Source organism: Solea senegalensis, linkage group LG7 (genome assembly GCF_019176455.1).
Source record: "Solea senegalensis isolate Sse05_10M linkage group LG7, IFAPA_SoseM_1, whole genome shotgun sequence".
Classification (NCBI taxonomy): Eukaryota; Metazoa; Chordata; class Actinopteri; order Pleuronectiformes; family Soleidae; genus Solea; species Solea senegalensis.
The window spans coordinates 16,817,561-16,842,671 of record NC_058027.1 but is presented as its reverse complement, the minus strand read 5'-3'; the positions used below and the strand labels follow the sequence as shown (position 1 = coordinate 16,842,671).

Here is a 25,111-nt window from a genome sequence, read left to right as displayed (position 1 = left end):
CATCAGACTCCCCAGTACCACAATAATCCAGGTTCTCCTATCTCCAGTGACTGAGCATACACAACATTTACACATAAATCTATTTACTGTATCTATTGTTCCATATTCATTTTGTTTAATCAAATAAAATTTGGCTGACTAACAATTATTGTGAAATTCAAAGCCTATGTCTTGAATAAAATTAATAAAATCTAGATACAATGAAGGTCCATTGTGTAAAATGCAGGTGAAATTATTTTTGTTTGGGAAAAACTGAAAATAATTATACTTAATTTTCTTTCGTGTACAACCACCTAAGTGCTGTTTTTCATTACCCCCGAATGAGCCTGCCATTTTGGACTGAACAGCCCACAATGGACAAACTAATTCTTACCTTTGATGCTAACTGAAGGCTTCACAGTTTCTTATTTAGAAGGGAAGGGTGGTGAGGGATACTCAGCTGCAACAGGCAACTTCACCAATAAATGTTGCTGAATTTTACACACTTTACCTTTAAATTTTTTTAAGACTTGCATTCATGATAACTCCACTTAAACTGTTAAAATTAAATTAGTTTATTTGAGGTAAACCTGTGTATTTGGTAAACATAAAACGTACATTTAAATGAAAAAAGTTCAAATATTCTATAAAGATATTTACAAAGACAGTTGTCGATCTTAAAAATGAATAGTGATAGCCATTATATCTTCATGTATCATTTTCTTGATCACTGTTGCCTCACAGCAAGAAGACCGCCTGTTACATGTTACCACTCGGTAACGTCATCAGGAGACATGTCATGCCTCCTGATGATTACAGAGTGGTAACATGTAGCATGGGACCTAAACCGTGGGGGAATGCCACAGTTTAATTTATCAGTAAATAAAAAGTGACGTCTGTCTGTAGGTTGTTTCCTCTGACTGTTGGTGATTTCTCTCCTCGTGATACTGGGACAACATTGGGGTGATTATACTGTACATGTACACGTTTTACACTGCTAAGGTGATGCTTTAATTCCAAGTAAACTAGAATGTAACCTTGTATAGGTAATGAAACAACTAACCGTAGTTTCTTTATGAGAAAGTTCAACTGCCCAGCACAGTATTTTATTTTCAAACACACAGACTACCTCACCATGGTGCCTCTAAACAAATGTCATCTGGGATTGGCTCTGGCTTCCTCCATGATCCTTAAAGGAGAGGCAGGGGAGATAATGGGAAGGAAGAATGAATGATGGATAGATATAGCTGGAACAACAAGCATCCATGTCAAAGAGGGACAAATCACCAGAGAATAATGCATGTGGCCATTAGAATCTGACATTTTGTAAAGGATACCATATTAGACTGGACAAATGCATCGTTGACAGTAAGGAGAGTGAAATTTGCTTGTATAGAATAAGTGACGGAAAGAAAAAACAGCTTAAAAGCTTTTTTGTTTTTTTAAACTATTCGAGTATCTGACACTCAAGAAAATGTGCTCTGTTTTATGTCTTTTGTTCAATTATGTTTAAAGCCAATCTGGTATATTGCTTGAATATGGCATTAATTAGCCCAAAATCCTGATAATTCAACCATGAACTACACCAAAGGGTACACACACTTCAGAAAATAAATTATGCCTAAATCCCAATCAATCACTCATTCATCTTCTACCGCTTTATCCTCCACATGAGGGTTGCGGGGGACGCTGGTGCCAATCCCATCTGACAGGGTGAAAGGCGGGGAACACCCCGGACAGGTTGTCAGTCCATCACATAGAGACAAACAACCATCCACTCTCACACAATTTAGATCTGCCTAATCCCCAAATCTGCATGTTTTTGGACTGTGGAAGGAAACAGGAGAACCCGGAGAAAACCCACGTACATGCAAACAAAATCCAATCCTATCACAGCAAAGCGAAAAGCATTTCATGATTCCTCAACGTCCACCTGCCATAATGCATGTCTTACCACAACGTGACATCTCCATCTCCAGCTCTGTCTTGGTCACATGAAGAGAAAAGTTCACACAAGGAGGTGAGTAAGTTCTCATTTAATTCAACAGAATGAACTTATACAACCAGCGGTTGAAATAATAAATGACTCCCATATAGGCTACATGTTTGTCTCTGCAGGGAAACGGGTTGTGCTTATTTTAAATTCCCAGCTCATGGGGAGGTTGAGAAATTACATTTTCTCCAAGTGAATGCAGGGATTGGGAGTTGGATGGTTGCTATTTTCAATTCAGTCCAGGCCTCACAAGAAAACACTTCATACTTCATCAACAGTTACTTATTGCCTGAATGCTGCAGAGCGTGAACAGTCTTTTCTTCTCTTTTAACCAAAATATGTCTCTTCGTGTGCTCCTCCTGAGGAGAGACTGAACGGAGCATACCTTCTTTGTAAGTGTGAGGTAAGCATGAAAACTACACAATTATTATTGGAATATCACATCATCATCATCATCATCGTCCTCGATGTGTTTCTGATCACCGGTGACAACAACTCTTCATTATTGCCACCACATCTTGGATGAGTCCTTTTCAAAAAAATCATCAGAACAACATCTGGAAAAAGGTTAAAGAGTTAACAGCCAAACATCATCATGAGGCTGGATATATACTGGTATCAACGGTACAGTACACTGACAAATAAAAGACTCAGATAAATTATTAGAAGACACGCTATATATCATACATATCTGTGCATGGCAGGTGGATAAATGTAGAAACTTAGTCTCTTTATCTTTTCCTCTCTCTCTCTCTCTCTCTCTCTCTCTCTCTCTCTCTGTAGCTGAGTGGTGTCATGGGTTTTTTAGGCAACCAAGCAGAAAGAAGTCTGGATCTGCATGCGAGAACAGTCTCCTGTAAGTCTATGATGGAAGGAGAGTTTAATTAAGTAGAAGACTGGAGAGGAGACCAGACATCTCCATGCCTCCTTGACCTGAAACCCTTCACAGAACAGAACCATTCCTTTACTCCATTTCTCTCTCTTCTTCTTGTGCATCATTTTCTTGTCTCTTATTTTTCCCAAATCTCCTCATGTGAAGTGTTACTCACAGTACCGATTAAATGCTGCTTGGATAGAAATGGGAGAAGAAGAAACAGGAGCAATCTGTTTAGAGCTATTGATACTCCTGCCTTCTCTTTGTTGGTCTTTATCTTGGCGAGTGAAAAGCAAAATCTGCCTGCATTCTCCTTCTGCTCATCGTCCTCCCATCTCCGTTTTTTAGAAATCCATGGAAATGGAGCGCTGTTGTGGATCAACTATGGTGGTACTGTTGCGAGAGCTGTTGCCACGGATACTGAGGGTTCCACAGGCTCCTGCCATCCCGCCACTGATACCTCCAGCAATGCCACTAGGCCCTGGCATACCCACTCCTCCTGACATACCTACTCCTCCTGGCATGCCCATGCCACCTGGCATACCCACTCCACCTGACATACCCATTCCTCCAGCCATTGCCACTCCACCTGTTATGCCCACTGGCCCTCCAATCCCTCCTCCTGCTATCCCCGATGCTCCCCCTATTGCCCCACCACCTGTAGCTCCTCCTCCCGCTCCACCACCGCGGCCATAGATCTCGCACGGGATCTCCTCTGTGACACGGTCCTCGATGACCTGCTGGTCGCAGTCGTGAGTCTGTGTGTGCTGCTTGTATCCGTAGCAGCCCTTCTTGTAGCTGGCCGTGGAGTTGAAAGTCTTCATGGGTGGTTGCTTGGAGAAGTCGTTGTGGTAGGACAGCTCCATGGAGCTCAGGGTGGTGCGACTGTGCTTCATGCTGCCGCCACCAGTCGCCACTGAGGCTTGCGAGCCGCAGTGGTGCTCATGGACACAGCGGGACATGGTGGAGGAGCGCCGCAGCTTGTGGAAGCTGTCCAGCTCCTCAGAGAGGTCAGCGAGGTCTGAGGACACCTCCTTGTCACGCAGAGAGAAGAGCTCATAGTGGGGAGGATCAAAAACCTCTTGGAATCCAGCCTTGTTGAAAACACCGGGCCGCCGAGCTACAACCTTGAAAAGAGGAGAATCCAGGCAGATCATTAAACTACCGGTAACAAGACATTAACAGGAAAAATAACAAATGGATGTCAAAAACTAGGGTCAACCATAAATAGAGATTGTGTGTTTGTCTGCACCACTCATATTATCAAGGTGGTGGAAACACATTTGAGACATGATCAAATCCACTCTTGTTCATTTATGTTGTTGAAAAGGGTTTTACTTACTGTCTTAAGAAGAAAGCGTGTGTTTTGTGTGTAACATGCAATTAACTAATCAAACTAATTAACTAATCTCCCATTCCCTTTAAATGCCAGCTGCACTTGCACCTGGAAAGCTTGTTACCATAATAGGGGAATTTTTTACCTGATAATAAGAAAAAACTAGCCGTTAAAACTGAGCTGATGCACTGACTAGATGACACTATTTGAATTGTGAGGTCAAATATAAAGACTATCTTAAAATCAGTTGCAGAAGATGTTATTTCTTCATGTCTTATTTCCTCTCACATAATAATGCACTAATAATAAATCACAGACAGTCAGACGCCTTGTCTATTATAACACCGTGGGTGGTGAGTGGGAAAAATGACAACTCGATCAAAGACACTTGCATTGTAGTTGGTGCTGTGTAGTTGTGATGATTGGTGCCAAAAAGTGTTAAAACATTATATACAAAATACATTTCTATGTAACATGTGCTTTGGCAACATACATTTCAGCACCTCGTCCTTCTTATTGCTGTGTTATGCAGATTCAAAGTACTTGTTGTGATGTACACCACCATCTGGCAGTGTCTGAAAATCTTTTAGAGCCGCCATCTTTTTAGTGTTTCACAGTCATAGGCCAAGAAACGAATTTCAGAATCAAGACAACAATGTCCTTTACAACCACAGCTTCAATAGATGCTTTTAATTACTTTATAAATGCTCTTTTTTTTGGCCGAGTGCCCTGTGGCCAGAGTGGAAAATCACAAACTGAAGTAAAAAACAGATGAAGCAGATAGATTAATAGAATATTATTATAATCATAATCATGAAAAAAATACTTTGAAATAAACTCCCACCATATACTGGAATATTGTTGCTAAGGTTTATAATGCCGCAAAATACTAGGGATTTATTTCCCCTCTGTCACCATAGCTACACGTGACCCCATCTGCTCTGGAATCCAACAATCTCTTTCAACTATCTGCCTTTTCTTTTCTGGCTCGGCGCGTTTTTCTGGTTTACAAAAAAAGTCAGCCATAAAAGACGATATACCTTTTTTCTCGGCTGCTTCATTTGGACCAGGATGGAGATAATAAGAAGCACCAGAACTATGCCTGAAGAGACACCAATGACAGTCCCATGGGTCTTTGTGATCTGATGGAAAAGCCCCTTAGATCGCTTCTCTGCAGGGGTGAGAGGAGAGGAAGCAAGAAATAATGGAAAATTGGGATTAACCATAGCAACTTCCAACTAAGAGTAGTCGGCTGAAAGAAGACAATCACCTTTGCAGTGGTTTTCATCCCATGGGTAGACACAGTTCTGAACCCCATTGCACACCAGAGAGTTGTTAATACACATGTTGCTGTGGCAGAAGAATGTGTTTGCTGAGCAGGGGGCTGCAGGCAAGAGACAAAGAGAAAACAGAATCTATCAGAAACAACAGAAACGCAGTGAACAGTGCTGAGTAAAAGATGAATACACTAAGAAAGGGACCAGAAGCTCTATTTGATGACAATAACAATAAAACCATAACAACAATTTAGCAGTAAAAATCTGTAGAAGCGTGTAATAAAAGATAAAATGTTTCTTGAATGTTGGGAGGTCTAATGGAGACCGATCACACCAGGATGCACATCACCATTTCCACCAGAAACAACTTGTGACACCAGGGGCTGATGGGGAAAGGGAGGAGGCTGCAGCTTCAACTTGCTTCACGTCAGGGAAGTTTGAGAGAGGAATGAAGAGGGAGAGTATTTGGTTGTGAAGACAGTTTTACATCTAGGAGCAGATGGAGAGGGGGGATACGGAGAAGTGAAGAAGAAATGCAGGGGCGGGTAGGTAGGAATGGCTTTGGGCCATTATGGTGTGCAGATGGTCAGACTGGTGCCGTGAGACACTGCGCATTAAAGTGACTGTCAACGTATGAAGGTTTAGATGGCAGAGATAGAGATGACTGGTAATCGTTGCTGGCTGCTCGGCTCAGGAGATCAATGCACTGCCGGTGAGAGGGAAGAGGGAAGTGAAGGCTCGGGGAAGATGCAGATGCCTGAGAACCGGTGAACACTCAGGGCGAAACATTAAAGCTACAAATGTGGGAACTGAAACTTGGTTGAAAAGGAGTGGAATGACATTTCTTTTATGTGTCCTCTGCAGGTCCCAGCAGAGTAATCAACCAAAGCCTGTGGATCAGGTGGACACGACATTTACCTGGAATGCGTTCACTTCAGTTTATTGCCAGACTCAAGGTTGAAATTGTAAAAGCCAATCGTACTATTGTTTACAGCAATAAATGTTGGGGTTTGACAGCAGCAAAACAACAACATTTAGTGAAAGATTTACACAAATGAACCTATGCATCAGGTTTCAGGGTAGTGAAGTAGTATTTAACATCATGTTGATGTAGTTTCTCAGAAACGTGCCATGTAACAGGTGACAACTGAGCCGAGCTATCATAAGAGATGATGCTCTACAATTGTCCATCCCATTTTTTATGGCCTAACACAATAAAAAAACACCAACATGGAAACCTAGGTTAAAGGAAGAGCGGGATGTACTGTAAGTATCATCATGATTGAAAGGTACAGTGTGAGTGTCACTGTTACACACAGTGTCAATGTTTAGAGGTGTGATTAAAAAGACGTGCTATTGAGAAATAGTATTTTCCCCTTTCTTGCTTCTCAGCTAATCAGAGTGAGTCAGATGATGTTTACTTTTATGGCTCATAACACTACCCAACCCTCTATGATGCTTTGAGGTAAATTTGATTAAAAAAAAAATCCTCACACCACCCTCCAGGTGCTGAAAAAACAACAACTTTGATCTGAGCACAAAAAAACCTCCTCTCCACCATGAAGGCTGAGTAAAACCCATTACAATCCTTCATGTCTCTTTGTCTGTCTATAGGCAACATAACTCAAAATATAAAGGACAGATTTGTATGACTCTTTCTGGGGATGAAGGTTACAGACCAATGAAGAAACTAGCATCAGTAGAGTTTCGGGATTTTTAAAAGAATCATTAGACTTGTCGCTCGATGCAAGACAGGTTAGTGCCTGAACACTTTGGAAAATTAGAGCAGCCTTGGCCGAGGTTTTTCTTTATTGCCTTCTACTCTTAACAAAGATCATTATTGTCAGACAATGTTTTTTTTCAAATGACAAGAACACCACGAGTGTCTAACACAAAGTTTAAAGTGATATTCTTACAATATTCATATTCTCCTTTGACGACTTGTCTAGCCTCCCTGCAACAGACAGGGTACAAGAATAAGTGGTGTAAATAAAGGATGGATTTCTCCTATGGTAGATACACGTCTGTCTTGTCTGTCCATTTCTAACCCCTTTCACAACAAAACATGTCCTCATCTCCAGCCCCCTAACATGCTTGCTTTAGCAGAGGCCGACACGCGCTGTGAGTCTTTATCGCAAATGGAACAGATCGTGGTCCGCTCCACAAGCGTCACTCTCCTCCGAGCCACCGCTTCCTCTTCCCGGCATGCCTCCTCTGCCTCAGGGTTGAGTAACTCTGACAAAAGGGACACACACATATGTGTGTGTGTGTGCAAGAACTGTGTGCGGTTGGTTGGTGTCCTCCCCATCGAGACGAGGTCACTCTCCTGACACTGTGATCACTTCCAAACTCATTATGCATCGCCCGCCTTCAAAATGTTCTGTTTCTGTGAAGGTGTCAACAACGCTTCACCTCACACTGCCTCAGTACGCAAACACACACACACACACACACAACAGACTCATGTCTGACTGCAGTGTGTGTGCATGAGTGCATGTGTGGATTTAGTAGAGCCTTAATATGTCTGCTTTACATTTCAGAGATGGCTCTATCAGAAGATTAGACCACATTAGGGATGATGGAGTGTGAGAGGCAAAACTCATCTTGTTCTCCGAACGACAGAGATTAATGTTTCTCTGTGACCTCCACGTAAACTATGAGCCAGTGCCTGACTCCGACCAAATAAAGTTTGGGGAGTCATTTGAGAGACTTCTCTCGGATGAACTGTGTGATCAGAATTAATTAGGATCCAAAATGGTCTTACAGCATAAAACAAAACTAAACAAAGAAACCTCACCCTTGATGAATTTAGAACGCCATAAAGTGGTGACTGATGAAAACAACATAAAACCCACGGTTTCAGTGGTACACCAGAGAATGTGGCAATTCATTTATTACTCTTCTCAGGCATTTAATGAAATTATGAGGAGGGCTGACAAAAAAGCCAAAGTCTGTCACTTTATGAAACATCAACAACATTGGTATTAAAATGATCTATCTGGCTTAGTGGCTTTATGCTTCATTATGACCAATACAGCCATCGATCGCACTCAGACTTTCCTTCAAACAAAACAAACATGAATTAGTGAAGCACCAAATTTTGACAAATTCATTGAAATAGTCACTTTGATGCTTTATTTTTGTTTTGCTTTAGAGATAACAAGGAAATGTCATGTCTCTCAGAATGGATGGATGGACTTAAGCTTATGGCGCTTTTCCACTACATAGTACCGCCTCGCCTCGGCTCGACTCTACATGGTTGGTTTTCCATGACAATATAGTACTTCCTCAATGTGGGCGGGGTCATCACAGCACGGCTGCATGAAACTGCCGTGATTTCGTTTTATACGTGACACACACAAACTAGAGAAGAGTGACTTGTAAAGCAGTTATTTTCCATGTAGTGAACTATTAGAATCAGTTAATTCAAAAGATTTGTACAGCGGCAGGGGTTGTGATGCCACTCGCTGCTTGTGACCGTGGGCTTTCAGCAGTGCTGTCGCTAAATACACCAGACTCCTCTGTTAAATGATGAGATTTTAGACACTTCCTTGCTAAATGTTGGAGAATAACCCACGTGTTCAGGATTTCCTTTCTTTTTAACTGATCTGAAGTAAATAGATAGAACATAATAACAAAAGTCTTTTTTCCAATTGGCATGAATAAAAACACATTTAGTTATATTTAATACACTGATAAATATATTACATTAACATTTTAGTGTTCAGGTTTTTTAATTATATCTGGTGAAAAAAGTTTTCAAAGTAATTTGAAAACACTCAATAGTGACACACTCAATATCACTAAGTGGTACTTGTATTCAGTTTGGAAACAAAGTGGTATTGATGAGTATGTAGAGTAGAGTATAAGAGTTGTCCATAATGTAAAAGGTACACAAGGTCAGGGAGACGCTGAAGTCGGGCTCTGTCCTTCATTCATTTCCATACTTCTAAACATATTCAGACCAAACTGCAAGTTACATACACAGTAGGAATGGAACGGCATGAGATTCTGATGTATGATAAACTTGACCAGGAGTCATGTTACTCAAGTCAATAATAGCTCATGCCTTAGACACATTATTACCTATTAGAGGTTATGATACTGTGTCTTTGTTTTTTTTTTCTAACAATGTTAGACCTTGAAACCAGTAATTTGCCAATGTCTACTATACAGTGTATGGACAAATAATGAGGCGGCAAAACCCATTTTCCCTTCGTGCTTATGTTGTCAAGGCGACTGTATGGTACTCACGGTCAACAAAAGAAGTGAAAAGCATGCGGAACCGGCTGAGTCTGCTTTTCTCATCGGCCCACATTCGCACGACGCCCACGCCGTTGTCCAACATAACATCGTTGGCCACAGTGCTGCAGAACTTGGCCTTGAGGTTCTCGATGGCGCTGCTGCCATCGTACACAGCCACAAAGTTCTTCTTGCACTCGTTGGAGTGCTCCATCTGGTACTCCATGAAGCGCAGGTAGATCTGCAGGCAGACAGGGGGAAGAAATCTAAACATACACGCACGCGATCCATGGCGGCAATTACATGAAGATAGCAATATTAAGAAAATATTAGAGTGAAAGCCTCAGTGTCCTCAGATTCTCTGCAGTGCACTGGGATAGAAACAGGTTGACGTTTAGAAGATGGATATAGAAAAGGCTTTGACAAACAAATCTAATTAAGAAAGTCTAATTTAAGATGCAGTGTATTATTCATTTATGTATACTTGACGACTTAATTAGTCTTTGAAAATGTTGTGTTGCTTGCTCTGTCTCTCTCTCTCTCTCATCGCTGTGTCTCAGTCCAGAGAATGCAGCAGGGACTGAAGAACAATCTGACAGTGAACACTGTTAGTGTGGGAAAATCCCGGCTGGTTTCATGATGCTGAGGTTGTGCAGCCCAAACTGAGCTGTGACGTGTTTAAGTGTAAATTTGTTTGACCAGGAAGGGGAGAAAACACCCCACTAACATTAATGAATCAAATATTTGCATGTTGAGCAATGTGCAATGAATGAATGTGGCCGCGAATGATTTGAATGTGTTTCATTGTTGTTCTATTCTCCCTCCTCTGTGGCGCTTCCTGAGGTTTCTCCCATTTTCCCCCTGTCCTTAGACCCTCACTCGATGTGAGGGTCTAAGGAAAGAGGGCGTCACTTGGTGTACAGACTGTAAAGCCCTTCAAGGCAAATTATGTTTGTGATGCTGGGCTATATAAATAAAATGTTGAATAGAATATTTAAATATTTAAATGACGCTCAATCAAATCACTGAAATGCTTTTACTGTCATTGCATAACTGCACAATGGAAGTCAAATGCAACTCCTTGAGTTAAAAAAAAAAATATTGTGATTTGTCATTTCACCTAAACCTGTACTTACAGAGGTGTTTAATTTAATATAACAAACAAAACAACACCAGCTCTGAGGAAAAGTGTCCTCACCTGCATCTCGGGTTGTTACGTCTTTACGACAGTGATCAAACAGACACTGCAGTAGGCTTGTGACAATTTTATGTTGCCCCTTTAATTATTTTATCATTTTGGTTTATCGTGATGGCACTTTTATTTATGTGTAATCTTGATTACCCGCTTGAACTGTGGCGACTTTTACGAGGGCTGCCCCAGATGATCTTGACTTTGTTTATCTGACGGTTTTAAACGTGTTACACATTCTGTGCCACTTGAAGGACGCCAGCGTGCAGCGAGTCACAGAATCATACGGCTAAATGTGCTCTGTGAAGAGCCTGAAGGTTTTATGGCTCGCCACATCGCGTCTGTAAGTCACATGAGCGTCACAGCAGCTTATCTCTCGCTCATTGGCCTCTGACAAAGCTGTGTTACACAGCGTGCAACACAGACACCTGTAACCATGCGGCAGTTGAGTAGCTGCTGCTCTGTCGCTGCTGCTGCTGCTGCTGCTGCTGCTGAATGTGCTGCTCTGTTCCTTCTGCTTCTCTGAGCTAATGTTTGACCGGGCAACTCGGAGCTGCTGCTAAATTCGGATATGCTCTTTACTGCGGCCTCGTGCTGCACATGTCAGACCAGGGAAACGACCGCGGGGAAAAAAAAACGCTGTCTGTGTGAGACAAGTGCAGCAGTGCATGTGTGCATATGAGAAATACTACTCACTACTTACAGAGATTATGTCTGTTGTGACTCGATATGTGCAGTTCTTGTTTTACACTTATTGTAGGAGCCAGTATTGAGTTAATGTAGTTTAGGGTTAGTTCAAATGATTAATGCGGGATTGCTTGTAATTATTTTTGAACAGTTGTTCATTGGCTTTAAGCCTTTGAGTAAATATTCTTGGAAGGAAAGGAACGTGACTTTGTGGCTTAGATACATAGATGATAGATATATATATATATTTTGGCTGTTAAATCCATAGATCGTCATTCACAACCTGGAACATCGAGGGCATATTTCTGTGTTGTTACATGTGGATGGAAATGTAACCTGGATGTGGAAATAAATGTGCAAACATTTTGAGGAATTTGAAACAGTACCAACGAATCAAGCCCAAAGGAACCTGCAGCTAACCACTTTGGGTGGTGTTGGAATTAAGTTTATGTTTGCCACTACATTACAATTACCTCTTTAGCACCTCTTCTGGGACAAACACTGACCTTGTTGGAACCACTAATCATCATGGAGACCAAAACCTGTTCCCAATGAGGCAGAACCTCATTTCTGAGGAACTGGTTATGGTTAAGATTAGAGGCTGTCTAAATTAATGGAAGTCAATGCAGAATCCTGTGTGTGTGTGTGTGTGTGTGTGTGTGTGTGTGTATATTATGTATGTATGTGAGTATATTTTGCTAGGCGAAATTGTTCCAGTGTGCTGAAGAGGGAGAAACAGTGTAGTGATGAACTGATGCTGGCAAGGTTATGATTTAATTTCAGAGGGATTGTGAATATTGGCTCATAAATATAAATAATGAGAACATATCGCTGGGCTGAAAATGTACTTATAAATCTGCAGGGCTGTATTTCTTATATATTTCTTTTTCATTTGTCTGTTTTGCTTTTCCTTATAATGTCTTAAATCACATTCATTTCAGTTTTTAAATCTTGCCTTGTGACTCTAAATTGAGTCCTGGGCTAAAAAAAATAAAAATCCAAAACACAGTTTGAAACAATGACATTAGCGTATCACAAGGGCTGCAATTCAGGATATATAGTATGCTATGCAGCACGTCTGACTCAGGGATTATACATTACTGTTAATCCTTTAAGTGGTGGTATTTCATATCTTTGAATTCTCACCATCGCATTACAACAAATATGTATAAGTCTGAGCTGTCCAGGAACTGCAGGTGGCCTACGACAGCTTATCAAAAATACATTAATATTAAGTTTTTTTTAACGACTTAGTGTAACGTTCACAGTGGCGCCTATCTCTCATAACTGATGGATAGTAATTGGTAGATCATAGAGCACTTCATTATGTGCTAGTTCACTGACGGAGCGGTGGCTTTCAAGCAGAAAGAGAAAAATGTGTGCCGTGATTAAAGGTTTGTGTGGGCCGCAGGGGAGTTTAAAATGTTACACTGGTCACTGGGACGCCAAAGTTTAAGAATGGCTGCATTAGAATATAGAGTAATTCATATTTCTTGATGGATCACACGATGGAGTAGTGGCCAGCACTGCTGTCTTACAGCAAAAAGACCTGGTTCACAACCCAGTGTGTTTGTCTTTGTATGTTTGTCCCAGCCGTCCTGTCGCCCTATGTCAGATAAAGCATAATTAATTCTCTGAACGAGGTTCAACCCTATTTGAGGAACATGCTCAAACACATTTTTAGTACTTCTATAGCTGAATAGCATTGTTTCCATAGTCTAAGTGACTGGAGCACATGAACAAAATGTTCAGCAGGGTTAACGGAATACTTCCCTAATTTGCATTTAGCTTGGTATAGAATAGGGGTAATATTTTTTGAAAAATTGAGGCTTCCCAACCTCGGTTTCCCCTGAGTTGAGAAATATCTTCATTATTTTCTCGCCAGTGACACTTGGTCCTGTTAGCTTAACTGTTAGCAAAGATGGCGGACACTGTTTACATTCTGGGGATGAGGTACCGCCCCCCTAAGAGTGGGTCTACGTAACAAATCAAAGAATGAAGATATTGACAAACTGAGGTTGGGAAGCACAATTTTTCAAAAATACTACCCTATTCTAGTAATACAAAGCTAAATGCAAATCAGTGAAGTATTCCTTTAACTGAACTACATCCCTTTAACATCTTCTTTGCTTACTTTCTTTCACTTACACGTATTGATACTGCAATAGTTAACAAAAGCATCCACTGACTCCAATTGTGTTATTTCAGTACAAAGGAGAACAGATGCTGTGAAAACATTACAGCTGTCAGGAAAGAGTGACGTGCTGAAACGACTGACAGATGAGGGAACACGCTGCACACAATCACTGCCCACAGGGTGACTTTGGACTCAACAGCCATTTAGAAATTCTGAGCTCTTCCCAATCTTGGTTATATTCACAACATCAACCCACTTAAAGTCGCTGCACGCCGAAGGTCCTCGTGAGAAATTTCTAAATAATTTTCTGATCAAATGTATTTACTTTTTTGTTAACGATTTATATTCATCTATTCCGGGATTAAACTATGCACTGCACGTGTCACCAGACATGTCATTTGTGTCTTATTTGTTGAAATCCACTTCATGTCGTGACAGCCATCAATAAATAAAGTAAAAAAAAAAGTTTTCTGTAGCCAACGCAATACAATGCAATACTGGAAAAACAACTGTAACCAATCATTTTGTTCAGATTGGTGCACCTGTGTCGTTCATTACGATAACGTTGAGTGTTTTCACAGATGAGTCAGACATGATGCAGTCCATGTACTCTATAGTCTTCACCGTGCTCTCCCTCCTCCATTCTGCCTCTAGTATTTGACAGGCAGTCAGTGTCTTTGTGTGTTTTGAGCATGGAGCTTTGATGAGAGAGCAGACAGGGGGAGGTGGGATGTAACAGTTGCATCGTTGCAGTGTAGCCTGCTTTTGCTCTCTTTCTCAGACTCCTCAAACATTCTTTTCTCAGATAACTTTATTTATTGATGGCTATCCAAAAGGATTTCAGCAAATATCAATATAAATATATATGTTTAAACAAATTACACACTCAAGCTTCGAAAGCCGTAAAGAGAGAGAGAGGGGGAGAGATGGATGTGCACCAGCTGGTACTGATTTCTACATTATACCATCTTTCACTGTCATCAATGAGGCCGACATGAAGTTAGACAAAAAAAAACTGTGTTAGTCCGTCTAAAACTGGAAATGCATGTAAAGATGTCAGCGTGGGTCAAAATATCGATTTGGTGATATAATTAATCGATGATAAAATAATTAATAAATGAAGACGTAGTAAGTAAACAGTCCCTGCCAGTTTCACTCGATACTTGATGCCCCCTCGTGGTGGCCAAACGGAAGTTACCTGGCCGAAGAAGAGGGAGTTTACCGTGGGATAATGGTGGAGTTAAGAGATGCTCCACCCACGTTCAAATTATAGACTTTATGCACTTTGTTCTCTACGTTGTGAATAAATAGAGAAATCCTAACTTTCTTACAGATGTTTGGTTTTCTTCAGGTAGACAGATATATAGTGACGTATCGGTCTATGACTGTCAATATATTGATTATCAGAGAAATGTTGTATCGTGATATTATTGGTATCTTGGACCACGTATCGTGTATCGTGAGGCACGGGTGACTGAAATTGTGCTAAGTTGAATTTCTCGACACGTCCAGATGAATCGGTTGGGAGTCGAAATGCATAAATATGTTCAACCGGACCCAAACTGGCCAACGTGCTCTGCACATTCTCCACAGCTCCCACCCCTGACCTTTGACTTGGAAATAATAGAGGAAGCCGAAGAGGAGGAAAACAGCCAAAAAAGCTCAACCGCACAACCTTCGCTCCTCGACTTAAGTGTCCATGGAAATTCATGTGAGTGTCTCTCACATGAAGAGAGATGAATAACAGTCCTTGACTATACTTCATGTTGGGATCTTGGATGTTTACAGAAGTCATGCAGTTGTCAGACATGTTACTGTGGCTTTGAAAATGAGTCACCCACGCACGCATAAGCACAGACCAGCCTCAAGACATAAGTTATTATAAAATAGAGATTTCTGAGAGTTGCAAAGATGAGTCACCAGCATCATCTTTGATAATGTACACTTGTATGGTCTCCTTTACTGACCTTGGACTGAGGGGGGGCTCTGATGGTCCAGATACAGTCCAGAGCATCACCAGGCTTCACTCGTTCCTCCTCTTCCACCTGACTGGAGCGGATAATCCCGTCCCAACCACCAATTTCAAACTGACAGTCTGTAAGAAAGAAGAAGAGAAGTGTGTGTGTGTGTGTGTGTGAGTGAGAGAGAGAGGGAGAGAGATAACTGAGGAGAACAGTGAGACAGGGGTCATATGGAGGTACCTGGGAGAAGTCAAAAAGGAAAAAAGAGGAGAAAACAGAGTATGGGAAAGGAGGAGTAGAAAGGTTAGGGTAAGAGAAGCATGACAGACAGGATGAGATGAAGGATCCTATTTAGAGAGGTAAAGGATTTGAGGTGGAACTGAAGTGAGCAGAGCAGATAAGGACAAAGACAGATGCACGAGGGCAGGAAGACGGGAGGAGAAAGAGGCATGTATCCTCTTCATGTGTCTTGTGAACGTGCATGTACGTACATTCTCTCACTTTATGTAAAAGCGTGCTTGTCAAGGTGCATTTGTGTGCTCAGCATTCACGTCAGAGGAAGAGAGCGCCTCTGAGCACAGACCTGTTCTTAAAAAGGATCTAACACAAAACCATCCAAGTAGTGAAGAGCTTACCTGGAATGGGGTTTAGCAGTCCACCCACGTGCAGATGGAAATCAGGGTCTGAAATGATAAGATTGGAGAGGCACTCTCAATGCACACAGCAGAAATAGGTGCGCAGAGAGAACACAAGATAAAATCTTATTACGGCAGATAAAGCAGAAAAGGGTCGGATTGAAGCTAATATCGGTCGCTTGATGGGCGATGCTGATTTCTAGGCATACAGGGCTCAGGTGTCATGGGAAAGTATTGCAGATCAAACGCGTCCTTCCTGCTGATGTTCATTTCTGACTCACAAAGTTCCCAAGCAAAGATGAAAAATGAAATTTAAAGAATTTAGAATCGTCGTCTTTCAGTCCCACTGAGGATACACTTCACTTTAGATGTCACTACGAGCTTTAGTAGTCTGCGGGTGCACAGTGACATTAGCGTGTCCTTACCTGCAATAAAGGTGTACTTGATGCGGAAGCCAAGGCCTTCCAGCTCCTCGTCGCTGGTGAACTTGATCCACATGAAACGTCCCGTTGACGTGACCAGGCCCGGATTCTTTCCTCCGCAAACTCGATCGATGAGCGGCGAGAACCCAAAGGGCCCATCCCGGATTTCTATGTGATCGAAGCGGCACTCGAACGACGGCTCGATGTAGTAATTCTTATCGAACGCCAACTGAATCCTTTGTCTGGGGAGAGCTTCGGTGAACAATGGAGAAGGAGGGAAAAAAATGAGGCCACAAAAACCAACAGAAAGAATATAATTAAATCTTTCTTCAGCAGGACAAAGAAGAATCTGCATGGAATTCTAAAGCAAAGATTAAAAGTAAAGTGAAATCTCATTTCATCTGATGTTGGAAGTAATCACTTTTTTCTTCTTCTTCTTCTTCTTCCTGTCATCCCCGTGAATGTCTGGATGACTACTTTTCTGAAGTTGGCTCAAATTTAGGTGCAGGATACAATTGTACAGGTGCATTAATATTTATACCATATTCTTTATCTAGCCAAGAAATATGTAACACAGTCTACGATAAAAGGTTGTCTCCTTATTCTTATAACATCTGATCAAGTCACCGTGTGCACGATACTGGATTTTTTCGCCGATATCCGAACATTTGAACTTCTTGTTGTTGAAAGGTCACTATGGCATTATGGTATGGGCAACACTGACGGAGTTAATGAAGTATTAATATAAAAGAAAAGTGTTTATGTGATGTGGCGAACGGAACGATGACAAAAAGGAGAACGGCACAAGCTGAACGCTCGCTATGATCGTCTTTTAAAAATAAATACGAGGCTCCATCCCGCGAACATGGATACGCACAGAAGCGCACACAGACGGAGACACAGTCTGAGTCACTGTATCCAGAACAGTGCAAACACGACATTAACTCTAATTCACAAGTTCATCTCTCACGGTACGGTACACGTTTGTCAAGAGCAAGTCATGCCTGCTTTGGGATATGAATCATTCGGGAAAAAAAAAAGATGCCAGGGAAGCCAAACATGCACCATTAGAGAGGGAACAGAGTGAGGTCAGCGGTGGTTCATGTATACTGTATGTAGCTGTGAAGTTAAGGTGAAGTGACACACAAAGAAACTCTGCTCTGTGTGAAGCTGTGTCTCAGTTTGTCTTTGAATTTCAGCCTGCGTGCTGTTGCTGTTGTTGTTGCTGTTGCTGTCCCTTTCTGTTGAAAGCAGCAGCTTGTGTCCCTGCTCCCCCCCCACATATCCTGGTGTGTTGACTCTCTTCCTATCTCACTCATTCATTCACTCACACATACACCAACACACACACAACAAAGGGCACAGCTTGATCTGGAAAGAGCATAATGTATAATCACTCAATCTATTGAGATGATGAAGTAGGGGACATGACACAATCAATGAGCCTCACTAACCACAAATTATGATTACAAAGCAATCTGATTAGCACTCTCGTCAAACGTGAGCACCTACGTGTGTCTGCGAGAGGCGGAATCAAAGACTCAAAGCTCTGCAGCTCGGATATGAATATGACTGAGGCCATTCAAGACCAAATAATAGCAAATGATGGGTTCCATCTGGTGCTTTCCAGACTAACTGTGACGTGCTGCTGCTGCACACACACACACACACACACACACACACACACACACACACACACACAGTAACACAAGAGTCACGGCTTCTTCAGAAGGTCTAGGCTTGCTTTGTCCACAGGGGGAGCCCTTGAGCCATGCGTAACACCTATTGAGCACTATGGCAGTGAACACAGCAAGCGCACACACACATCTGCATGAAAGGCTATGCTTTCACTTCATGGACAAACAGGTGACAGATTTAGTATGAAAACACATCAACCGATATCCCCAGACCTCGTCTCCCGTAGCTGCCAATGATGCTTTGCATGATATTACTTCCTGTGCAGCAGGAACGCGTGCAAAGCAGCGACATTTCCACCAAAGCTCGCTTGTGTAGCAGATGTTCGTCTCTTTTATGTTTCATTCAATGGTGGAGTCTTCTTGGCACACTCTGCCAGGAGGAGAGGATGAATACAGCACTATTCTGATGAAGCCAGAAGTCAGGGCTACCCACAATCCACTGCTTCCCATCTTTCGAAATAAGGGTCTTTAAGTGTGTGCTGGTGAAACACATTCGGATGGCTCATTCAGGAGAACATCAAGCTCGAGCTGGCCAGTAATTCTGTCACGGCATATATTGTGATATCATTTTTGTTTTTAAATAGGTTCAGTATGTATTCATATGATATTTGTGCAAACACTGAGAAACAACACGCCGTTGCTCGATGAAGATGTTTTCAAATCTGAGGTTTCTTTGTTTAACCTTTCGTCACCATGTCTCGTCACCGTTCCTCCTACACCATTTGTGATGTCTATTCAATTGAAAAATTCAATTCAAAAAGCAGAGAAATAGACGGTTGAATAACCGCCAGATGTTGAAAGTTGAAGTCACTCACTGAACATTGTTTTGACAACGCTACAGCTATACAATCAAAACAAATCGGCCTAATTATCATGATGGTCATAAGAGCGTTAACTTTTATTTGTTGTTATCTGTTGATAAAGAACTACAATTTACTTTGTTTCTTCAAATTTCACTATGGAGTAAAACTTATTGTTTTATTATGTGACATTTTATCACAATAGAGTATAACATTTAATATTTATATTGTATTTGTCTTATTTATCTCTGATGTACAGCATCCGTCTGGATTGATTTTGATTTTGTGGCTGTAGAATTGTCAAAAAAAACATTCAATGAGTGAGCACTTTTTTCCAAGATAACTAAAATAATGTCACAATGTTGGACAAAAAAAAGGCTCAGCTGTACCTTCCAGGATGTAAACACACTCCTTGTTGGGTGGGTAGGTGTTTGGGTAGTTGGGCGACGTGAACACGCCGCCATTGATGTTACGGACCCACGTGCCACAGTCATTCTGGTTGGGGCTCTGGCCGCCCTGTTCGTTTGGGGAGTCTGAAGAAGCAAACAGATTATGGATTATTGAGGCGAGGGATCATTGAGGCGGAGTTAGAACAAGAGTGAGGAAAAGACAGGACAGACTGAAGAAAGGAAGCATTTAGTCCACTGATACAAGGAAAGATAAGGCCTCCTCATTTCAGGAGCTCTTACCTTTAATTCTCTGCGCCAGAGCAACAGCCTCTTCTATCAGGAAGAAGAGTATCCACGCTGTGAAGCACAGATATTCCGTATTAGTTCCAGGTGACGCTGAAGGAATGAATTTATGTCCACAATACAAGTGTGCGTGTTAGCAGCTGCAACAGTGATTTCACCTGACCTTCATGAAAAGTGAATATACACTGTAGATAGATACAGTTTGAAGAAAACATCTGACGGATTCAGCATATTTAAAATATAATGTGTTTCTGAGAAAGGAGGAAGAGAGCTGTGAGAGAAAAGACTTATTATCCTTGATTGTCTACTGCTTTTTCCCCCGTATGTGGGTCGAGGGGCAGCTGCAGCCAATCCCAAACATTTCCTCTCACAATCACACCTGTGGTCAATTTAGGGAGTGCAGTTAACCTCTGTGGGAGGAAACCGGAGAACCCGGAGAAAACCCATTCATTTGGTGATGAATCCTCTTGTAAACACAGAAAACAAAGCTACTTCATTTTAACACTGAGGATCTACATGTATGTACATACATAATGGTTAAATATAATAAAAGTGAAATGGCGATATATTTTTTCAAACACTTCAAACAGCATCTTTTTTTCAGTTGACTTTCGTCAGTTGTGTTGTGCATCCCTTTCCCTGTGTGCTTCAGTGCTCTTCACCCTGAGCTGTGGCTGCAATTAATCGTTTTCACAGCTTGTGAATACATGTCATTTTTCAGATTAGCTCATTTCATTCATTGTTGGTTTAATACAATGTCAGAAAAGAATGATAAATACCTAAAAAAAAAACACCAAAGTAGAAAAACAGGTGAATATCATGACAAATAAAATGTGTTCACTTCAGAAGCTAGAACCAGTAAATGTGCTCTAACATACTCAAAGATTTGACTGACAACTGATAATGAAATCCATCCTTCCCAAACTAACAATCTGTAGCTTTGCCGTTAAATCTTGAGTCCATAATTTGTTACAATGGGTCAGTAGGATACATACTATCCAATCTGACCGTAAATCGGTGTACACTCGATTAGTAACAGTTCACCGGAGTAAACACTAGTCCACTCAGTTTCAAACCATCAACTCTCACTCGAGCTACTTGACTGTAACTCGCTAATCTGCAGCCTCTCGGCACCAGAAACATGAAGCATTAGTGGGCTGAGAAAAAAACCCAACAACCCCAAAACAGGATTACAGGCTGCAAAGCATGACGACAGACAAAAGGTGAAATATGCTGCATTACAATCATATCTGCACTAAGGGCAGGCATGTCACAGCTTCTGTCACTGCCTCGCTCTGATAAGCTGCTGTAGACCTGAATCCCCGCTGAGTTCATAATAGGTTGGCCCACTCACAGCAAATTAGAGAGCGAGCATCAGCCGGGCTCATGCAATGGCATAATGGCACCCAGGAAGGACGAGAAGGAAGGAAGGAAGTATAGGAAGCAGAGAGAGAGAAAGGACAGAGAAAGAGAGATGGGTCCTAATGAAGAAGAGTGTGTGGTTAACATAGTGAACACAACTGCAGCAGTGGATGTACATTTTTGTCTTGAATGGACTTGTTTTGAAGTGCACACATTCCCCCCCCATACACAGCCCTGCAGGCTCTTGAATGCTGATTACTTCAGTCTCCATTATCACAGGCGAGAGTGTTAACAACCACAGGTGCATTTGTGCAGCGGGCCACCCAAACAGATGCTCTACGTCCTCGCTGAGGCTTTCTGCATTAACCGGGGACTAAACGGAGGAACGCGTAATCTGCTGCCGCACTCGACGAAAGCCACTACGTCTTCTCGTCACTTTAAGGGCTTTTGGTTGGAAACAAGAACCTTAATCTATAAGGCAGTTTCACACGTTAGCCTGAGCATGAGCCGCAAACGGCGACACATTTAATGTAGAAAGCACAGGTTAAACTGAGCCGTAGTCACTTCAGCACCGACGAGGAGAACGTGTGAATGTGAATAGATGGATGATGACTAACAATCTGTGTGCAGAAAAACAAAAACAACTCAGCGCTCTGTGTTTGCCCTGTGGTTGGGGTCATTCATGTGCAGCAAAGTTCCTCAAATAAATATTAAAGGCACTGACAGACCTTCTTTTTTTTCTTTTTTTAGAGTGTGACCTCGGTTGTTCTTTCAGAACGGGTGATGTCATTTCGCATCCCCACTCCATTCGGAGTTACACACAAAGACGACCATCTGCCTTCTTCTCTCCAAATATAAAAGAGAGGGGGAAACCGCAGCATGTGCTGGAGCATTTTTGTTGTACTATGTCGAAAGAAGACGGTGGAGACTTGAATCAAAGTCTACAAACGGGCTACTAAACAACAGGTGAAATAATTAGTCAGCTAACGAGTGAAGACAGAGCTGAAATGAAGAATGCGTTCAACTCAAGGGAAGCAACACACTGTCCAGGGGCCTTTTAAAGGAAACTGGGGCCCCCAGGGATAATTAACCCCGAGGGGCCAATCATCCAACATTACAGTCATTGATCCCTCCATCAGTTATATGTGACTATACAACACAGATCCATTGGTGCACTTATTTACAAATCAATTGAATGCATTAAAAAGTAATTCATGAGTTTTGTAGTGCATTTTAGTTGGCATAACATTTCTGCGACTAATGTTCCGTATTCTGTTGAGTAGTGTACTAAAAACACATTTCTATTCAAGGAAATTAACCATTTTCCTTCAGCTGCATGCCTTTTAATGACGGCACGAAGTGAGCCAGTGTGTTTGTCTGTAAAGCACAAACCCAACGAGACGACAGCTCCAATAACGCCACGCTGCTTCCTGACGTCATTAAACTCAGTCTTTTGGGACTGTTTTTTTGTCACTGACAGAAGCGACATAGGCCACTGGACGTTTGAAAGCTGAATTATGAAATTCACAAATAAACGTCAAACAGCACCAAACCTCCATAGAGGCTGCTCGGTTTCCCAGAGTGTATCACCTGCCACCTTTACTCACAAGGTAAATATTTATTAAAAAGAATTGACAACTGAGACCCAGTCAGCCACTGGGGGCAAAGGTTACAATCCCTGGTTTCGAATTGTGTAGCACATGACGTCAATAATGTCAATTAAGTTGTTTTGCTTACAGGAAAAATGAATGACAAGGAACAGCAAAGCACAGATGAGTGAACACCAGTGTGATTGACAGCTGCAGACAATGTCGGTGAATTTCCGCTTGCTGCTGCTCAAACGTCCAAACTCCAAAGCTTCAAATCTGGAGTGTGTTGGAAGACGAGGGAGACATGTTTATATACAGTTTATGAACCCAAGACATCATCTTATTGTTGCAGATTGGGGGCTCTCATCTTGGGGCCCCAGGGGCAGGAAAATTGCCTGTTCTACTGAAACGCCCGTGCCTGTGGCTACTGAAGAGAGTGTACACACATTTTACTCAGCTGATGCAGTGGAGTGTCTGCGCGTGCCTCAGGTGATGGTGGCAGGAGTGGAGTCACCTGAGCAGCAGCATCATCAGCAGCAGCAGCAGCAGCAGCAGCATCAGCAGCAAAGTGCACACACACCGTCTGTACTCACGCAGCTCAGCGCACAGTCTGGGGATTTGCGGAGGAAAATTACGCGCATGTTTTTTTAGTGTGATCACAAAGAATATGTGAGAGAGACAAGTTGCTATTTCCCATAATTTGACCTTAGCTGTCCATTATAGTCACGAATCACTGGTTGACAGCGCGCGTATGGACGGAGGCACTCCTCCTCCTCCTCCTCCTCCTCCTCACTTCAGTGCCCAAAACTGGCTGCAAGCGTGAAAACGCTGCTAGACACTCATTTTACCCCCATTACGCTTAAATAATCCAGCACACAGGAGAACTGCAGTGAAACAACTGATCATTTTTCAGTGAATAAAACATTTTATTACTATCTGTTGTCTAAGGTATTTTTATTTTTTTTTATCCAAAAATGACTGGAGACTGGGTGGTTCAAACCAGTCAGACCGAACCAAACCCAGAAGAACCATGGTTTTGGCAGAGCAGATGAAACGGTGAACACTGAAGATGGCATGACAAATAAAAGCAGCAATATTTGCCATAAAAAGTCACACGTGGGCAAGAAAAAGCAGAAGACAGTGATCACTTGTCACTTTGCATCTTTATCAGTTCAAGAGAAATTCACAATAAATGGTGAGGACTTTGGTTCAGAGATGATCCCCAGTAATTGTTTTGAATTGCTACAAAATAAGAATCCACTAAACAGAGAGAAAGCAAAAATAAAAGATGAAAAAGCTAAATTAATTTAATGGACAATTTAAGATAAACTGGATTCTACTGTTGGGGCGCGCACCACAGACGCAGCTCGTGTTCAACTCACCTCCGTTCATTTCCTCTCACGGTGTGTGATCCAAGCCTTTTTCTTGTTTTTAAAAATGTCCTCCTGTTCTGACCATTTTCAGGGACCCGATCACAAAATCCAACTTTCCTCCGCCAACAGTAAATCCATCACGCAGAGCCACGCTCCAGATGAACCGCGTGCGGCGGCGGCGGCGGCGGCACAGAGCTCCTCTGCGGGCGGCGATGGCGCTGCGTTTGGCTGCACGACGACGGAACCCTGACTGACTGACTGACTGACTGACTGGCGAGGATGAACGCGCTTCAGCCGAGCAACGTCAACATCATCATCGTCACTGTGAGAACAGCTTCCAGTGGGAGAGCCAGAGAGCACACGGCATGTGGGGAGAGGCGCGGATCCACGCGGACTGACGCGCTCTAGGACAGGTAAGTATCCAGAATACGCGTAAGGATGGATGATGGATGGACAGACACACGCATAGAGATGTACAGACAGAGAGAACACAGGACGAGGAGGAGGAGGAGGGAAGATGGTCTGTGTCCGATCCTCGTCTGTGACCAAACTAAGAAATGTTCCTGAACATGGCTCATTTAAGCCGTGGGCGCTGCTTACACCGCTGAATGGCTTCTCGTGAGAGTCGTCAAGAGCGCACATGAAAGAGCCACATTTCCGGTCATACCTTTCAAAATAAAAAAGCATTACTGGAGGACTTGTTGCAGCTGTTCAGCTGATCACAGTGTCTCAGTGTGAAGATGTAAAGAAGGTGCACACAGGGTGGCACTACTATTTATTTTATATAGCTCCTGTCTGCACCGTCTTTGTTGTGTTGTCATGAGTTGTATTTTGTGTGAAACTCATCTGCATAAGTATGTATGAAA

General features: G+C 42.2%; 1 protein-coding gene across 1 annotated transcript; it reads right to left on the bottom strand.

Moving 5' to 3' along the window:
* Positions 1 to 1,999: 1,999 nt before the first annotated feature.
* LOC122772875 (neuropilin and tolloid-like protein 2) lies at positions 2,000 to 24,829 on the bottom strand. Its single transcript, XM_044031202.1, has 10 exons — positions 24,255 to 24,829; positions 19,919 to 19,975; positions 19,619 to 19,762; positions 16,736 to 16,984; positions 16,311 to 16,358; positions 15,682 to 15,809; positions 9,714 to 9,942; positions 5,453 to 5,566; positions 5,223 to 5,353; positions 2,000 to 3,973 (listed from the first exon to the last, which is right to left on the bottom strand). The coding sequence occupies exons 1-10, from the start codon at positions 24,262 to 24,264 to the stop codon at positions 3,191 to 3,193; spliced, it is 1,893 nt and encodes a 630-aa protein (XP_043887137.1). The 5' UTR covers positions 24,265 to 24,829; the 3' UTR covers positions 2,000 to 3,190.
* Between the last annotated feature and the right edge of the window lie 282 nt (positions 24,830 to 25,111).

What these genes read in the sequence shown, in the direction of transcription:
- LOC122772875 (XM_044031202.1), bottom strand. An exon ending in GTGTGTTTACATCCTGGAAG is followed by an intron (nt 16,985 to 19,618) that starts GTACAGCTGAGC and finishes TGTTCACCGAAG; the next exon opens with CTCTCCCCAGACAAAGGATT. An exon ending in TGAAGCAGCCGAGAAAAAAG is followed by an intron (nt 3,974 to 5,222) that starts GTATATCGTCTT and finishes CCTCTTTTCAAG; the next exon opens with GTTGTAGCTCGGCGGCCCGG.